Source organism: Chenopodium album, chromosome 21 (assembly GCF_948465745.1).
Source record: "Chenopodium album chromosome 21, dcCheAlbu1.1, whole genome shotgun sequence".
In the NCBI taxonomy this organism is placed as follows: Eukaryota; Viridiplantae; Streptophyta; class Magnoliopsida; order Caryophyllales; family Amaranthaceae; genus Chenopodium; species Chenopodium album.
The window spans coordinates 11,470,060-11,476,008 of record NC_137854.1 but is presented as its reverse complement, the minus strand read 5'-3'; the positions used below and the strand labels follow the sequence as shown (position 1 = coordinate 11,476,008).

The window sequence follows — 5,949 nt, the reverse complement described above, 5'->3', positions numbered from 1 at the left end:
TTACAATACAATTATCTCTGCCATTGGCGAAGCTCGGCCTAGTCGCATCAACTCACTTTCTACTTGCATCTTTTCTTCATCGAAGAAAGGCCCATTGAGCACGATTGTCATTACCTTAAGAGCGGGAGAGCATGCTAGTACAAGTTTTATCAGCTCTAACTCCATGCTCTTCATGAACTTAAAGCCAAATTCAGCATATTTAAGACAAGGAAGTGTGAAGTTTCCCTTGTTCTGAACACTCTTCGGAGAACATTTCTTAAATGATACAACCTGAGTATTTTACACAAGAGTACGTAACAAAGGTTAACTTACTTTGAGCTCGAGTAAGATATAAGATCCCTTAATTTTTAAATTCTTGGTCCATTTCTCCATTTGCGGAGTTTTAGGAGAAATTAGAGAAAGTAATAAATTATGGAGGTACTGGGGTTAGTAGAAAGTAAATTGGAGAAGAGAGAGAATCTAAAGGTAATAATAATCTTATTGGCTCCCACTAGTTGAGAAAAATGAACTAAATATTATAAAAGTTTTCGAAACAAGGAAATGAAACAAGTAATAAAAAAAATAGCCAGAAATGAAAAGTAAATAAAGTATTTAAAAATGGAGGAGTATGATATACGAAGTATAAGCTAATGAGGACACTTACATTGATGAATAGCCGTTGTAAATTAGGAGAGCTTCGAAGTAAGCAGAGGATAAAATGGACTGCGTAATTGCAATTCAATGGTACTTCCATAACTCTAAGAGTTTGTAAAGCTTCCAATTCTTTTACGAGCTTTTTAGGAGGTACAAAATCATGAATTAAATGACAACTCAGCTGCAAAACAATAAGATCAACAAATGATTAGGGGACAAAGGAAGCAAAAGCAAAGACTGGTTAGTTGTTTTCCAAAATCAACTACTCATTCCGTTCCACAATGATGTTCATGTTTTGAATCTTTCACTTTTTTAAGGAAGAGAGAATCTTCTAAATTTCTCTTAATCTATAAGAGCAAATATAGTCATGTGGGATCTAGTTTGATTCGTCTTGGTGAGTAGATTATTAATATCTAACTTTTAAATTTTTTGGTAGTGTGAGATTAAAAATATTTGCGGTCAAAGGTAGGTAAAATTTTGCATCGATTCGCGAAACAGGAATATCATTATGAAACGAAGGGAGTACTATTAAGTCTAAAATTGTACATACCATGGGTACACAGAATTGTTCGTCAAGAACAAGTTTCTGACAACTGAGCAAGCTGCCGAAGAATTCATTCATGCTTCTCTTCAACCCAGCATCTTGTAAAAGTTTCACATCCATTGCTATAACTTTTATGTTTCGAGTTTCTTTCAAGGATAGACTAGAGAGGATGCCTTTCACAACCAATTCTTGAAGATTTGGAGCACAAATTGTTAAATTAGTCCTTATTACTTTGATGTTTAGTTTGAGGTGCTCTAGCCTCGAGCAAAGGGAAATAAGATTTTCCAACGTCTGTGCCTCTAAAGCTCCAACTAGTACTGTATGGCTTAAATCTAGATCCATGACCTTAAGGTGAGGAAATCCTTTGAATGTTGGAGGCAAATTTAGATCATGGCAATTGTAGAGTTCCAACACCCTCAAGTTCTCAAAAGAATATAGACAAGAAGGCAAATTTAGCTTTGGTGACCGAACATGATGATTATTAGCCAGAGTAAATTCTTTGATGCCATGACGAGCAACGAATTGCAACCACTGACTTAAGTCTGCTTTCAAGTGAAACCAAGAGGGGATACAAAGAACAAACTTATCAATAGGGCCAATGTGACGAAGTAAAATGTTGCTTATGATATCCGAATATGCTTGTGAAGCCTCACAAATTCGATTTTCAAACCTCTTTAGGACATATTCAAAGAACTTTTGGTCAAGTATTATATTTGGAAGCATAACCCATTTATACCTCCAATATCTAGATAAGATGCTCATCCTCACAGCATGATCATAGGGTAAGCGCATTAGTATACACTCTGTTATTTGTTGCGGCAAATTGCTGATAATGTCATTGCTCTCTTTGCAAAGCTGCTTGCTGATTCCTGCAACAAAAATAACCAATATGCTATGAACAAATTGGTACTATTGGGATCATTATATCCTTGTAAATAGTTTTTTATTACCCTTAGTTTATTTAGTGCTTTGGGCTTGTATATTATATTTTGTCTTGTAATTAAAGGCCCATGTGTTGTACTTTTAGGTTGTAATATATTAGCCTTCTACCGACAGAGAAAGGCAAGAGAACAAATTGGTACTAATCGAAGCTTACAACAGAACACAAGTATTGTAATTTAAAGCCATAGAATACTAATACATACTCTTAAATTTACATAAATCAGGCCAATTGAGGGGACACCGAGCTAACAGATGCACATATATAGAGTTAACACCCAAGTCCCATTTAATGAGTGTTTTACTAATGACAGATCTGAATAATTTATTTTTGGCGTAAAAATTTTCTTCCCGCTAGAATATGTTGTCTTCGGTTTAAAAATCCTATTTCTGAGAAATATGGAAGAATATATACCATGCTAAAAATCAGAGTATATGATACCAAGAATAATCTTAAAATTTCTACAAAAGTCTTTCAGCTCCTACGTACTAAAGATCAAAGTCCATATCTTATTTAAATCCTAACATAAACCAGTTAAGATCATTCCAAATTTCAATATACCAATTATCATTTCAATACTACTGTCATAGATATTGGCCATACATAATACTTCGTAAGTTCGTATAAACTTTCGGCAGAGGGATGACCTTAACTTAGAACTTGTCGAATCCTACCCTAAAATACGGTATGGATCTTAATTTTCTAGACTTATGAGTCCGAGTAATTAAGTGAGTAGGGTATGGGTTTAGGTGGCATCGGGTAGGATATAAGGTTTGGATATAATGTATAATGTTTTCAAACCTAAAACCTACCTACAGACTCTTAAGACTCATACATAGACCCTCATATAGACTCGTACAATAAATTAACTTAGAAAAAGTTTCAAAATCAAATAAATCAACAATAAAACAAATGAAATGGAAGCATATTAAGTTTGTAGTTTTGCACTTAGTGGCAGATCCATGATTTCCAAGATGGTGAGTCACTATCAATTATTGATCACATTTTTTTCGGATATAGTTCAATATTGTTTTTATTCCAAAATTATATAAAAATAAATATATTAAAACCAAATTGATTTCAATCCAAAATAGGACACAAAAATTCATACTACAACCAAATGGGCAAATAGTATTTACAAAATCCGTCTTACAAGCTAAAAGTACTACAAATAACATATAACAAAGAAATAGTAAACACACATTACTCTTTTAATAAGAAAATGTAATAAATTTTTTTAAAAATAAAAGTAAAATGACTTTAGAGACAAGTTGTTAGATATAAAGTCTCTTTTAATTAAAAAACACGAAACAAAAAATAGGAAAATTTTGTCAAATAACACCTTTTAAAACACCTTTATTTCGAAAAACCACCTAAAACCAGATTTATTTTTGTGAGATAACACCTTAAGCCGGTTTCATGGAATTCATTCGGTTTTCTGGCATTGACCCTCACGTGAGAGTCACATGCTCGCTTAGAATTAAACCTACCCTTTCTTTTTTCTTTCTCTCTCCTCAAAAGCACCAAGACCACCACCTAGCCAACCCCAAATACCATTACAACCCACCTGAAAAAACCTATAATCTATCACTATCCACTTGAAAAAAACCCTTCCTTTCTTTTTTTCCCTTTCCCCCCTCTAATTAGACTTTCTCTCTCCTCTATTCTTCTTAACAACCCTCGGAATCTATCAATTGAAGGGGGAAACTCCATTGCTTTGTTAAAATTGCTGTAAACAACCTCAATTGACCTAATTTTGAGGCAGGTAAGTTGTTAAAGTTAACGAAATTGGTTGTTAATTTCATCTTTTTTATTTACCATAGTTTAGAGTTTTTAATTGGACGTATCAAAGGAGGAGAAACTGCCACCAACCCTTTTCTCTCTCTATTTGTTTGCTTAAGAGTGTTAAGGGTTTTTGTTAAGAAGTTTAGGGTTGTTAATGAGGTTGTTAGGGGTGTTTATGGAGATGTTTAGGGGTCTTTTTGGGTTATTTTCATAGTGGGTCTAGTGTTTTTGAAGGGTGACGGATGGTTTACGTGGTGGGGTTCAAAAGCGGATGATGGCGGCTAGGTTGAATTGGTGGGTGGTGGTGTCGGTGTCATCGCCTAGGTTGGCTAGGTTGTGGTTTGGTGGGTTTAATGTGAGGAGAGAGAAAGTAACTGGAGTAAAAAGGGGGAAAATAGAAAGGAAGGGTTCCGGCACGAGACCTTCATGTGAGGGTCAACGCCGGGAAACCTAGTCAATCTCCCTAAAATCAGCCTAAGGTGTGTTCTTGCAAAAAAATTCTCATTTTAGGTGTAGTCACACACACACACACACACACACACACACACACACACACACAAGGTGGTTTTTCACAAAAAAGGATTGTAAAAGGTGTTATCTTACAAAATTTCCAAAAAATAGAGATAATAAATAAGAAAGTTGCAGTAGTAATACTACCAACATCTAAGAGACCGGTTATTTATAATATCTGGTCTCTTACTTTAATTGTTTTAAAAAAAAAAAAAATTCAACTTCGAATTTTATGTTTTTGGGCTGGTGATACACGTGCACTACTGTGCACTTAATGTTACGGGACTTTGAATTGTAATATGTTTATCAGTTCGAGGATGACAACAATTTTTTTTTTTGTTATCGTTCTAACAATTTTTTATATAATTAATTTATGACATGTCACATTAACCTTTTTTTTTTTTTTTTTTTTTGTTTGCAATTTTATTTTTTATTTTTTTTTTGTTTGCGCGCAATACATACAATTACACTCAACAATAAACATTTAAAAGTTTGGGAAAAAAGTTGGTAAAGGACAACCCTAATTGGACCCTAGACCCAATTTTAGACCTTAAGGGCGATTTGGGTAGGGTATGGGTATGGGCATGTTAAAAATTCTATTTCCGAGTATTACTAAGCTAGATCCTACACATTGCCGGCCATCCCTACTTTCGATCCTTCTCTTAAAGTGAACCGAATAACTTAAATTAGGTAGTAGAGAGCACGAATCGAATATCTGATATCCGAAAGCTATGAAATTTGCAATCGGCCGAAAAGTTTTGGATATTCGATATCCGACAATTTCACATTGATATATTGGGATATTTGATATTTGAAATACGGAGTACTATATTAATGTTTTTATTTATGGATTTTTTCAAAAATTATATTTTTGTAAAAAAATATAAAATAACACCCTATTTTTTGGATTTTTGATCAGATATCTACTATTCGATATTCGAAATATGACTTACTTATGATATTTTTCGAATATCGGATATTCGAAAATCCGAAAATTGATATCAGAATAGGTATCCAATACCCGAAATTTTCAGATCGGATATCCGACCTGAAATCAATATCGGATCGGAAATTTTAAATTATCAGATCGGATGCAGATGATCGGATCTTCGGACAAAATCCAAAATTAATCAGGCAATTTTCCAACAGTGATCAAATTATTGATTATCAAATTCAGTGATTTATCAAACTTCATAGCAATACAGAAAAATTATTCAAATTACAGACCATTTGAAATCCAATTCACATCTAATTTATCAGAAATCAAGTTAATTAGTAGTTTGTCTGACAAATGAACCCTAAAAGCTCAAAAAAAAAAAAAAAAAAAAAAAAAAAAAAAAAAAAAAACCCCAAAATATTTGCATTTTATTCAATCAGCATTGTTATAGTATTTTTTTTTTTAAAAAAAAAACCCCCGAAATTGATTGCAGGAAGAAAGTTAGGAACTTGATGAATTGAAAAAAAGAATAAAAATTAAAAAAATAAATAGAGATGAAAAAAATGAATAACCTGACTGATAAGTGGACTCCAATGCCAT

General features: G+C 33.1%; 1 protein-coding gene across 1 annotated transcript; it reads right to left on the bottom strand.

The window, feature by feature from the left end:
- On the bottom strand, nucleotides 1–5,949 carry LOC145600376 (F-box/FBD/LRR-repeat protein At1g13570-like). The gene is made up of 4 exons (XM_081656273.1): nucleotides 5,922–5,949; nucleotides 1,184–2,046; nucleotides 644–814; nucleotides 1–270 (listed from the first exon to the last, which is right to left on the bottom strand). The coding sequence occupies exons 1-4, from the start codon at nucleotides 5,947–5,949 to the stop codon at nucleotides 1–3; spliced, it is 1,332 nt and encodes a 443-aa protein (XP_081512399.1).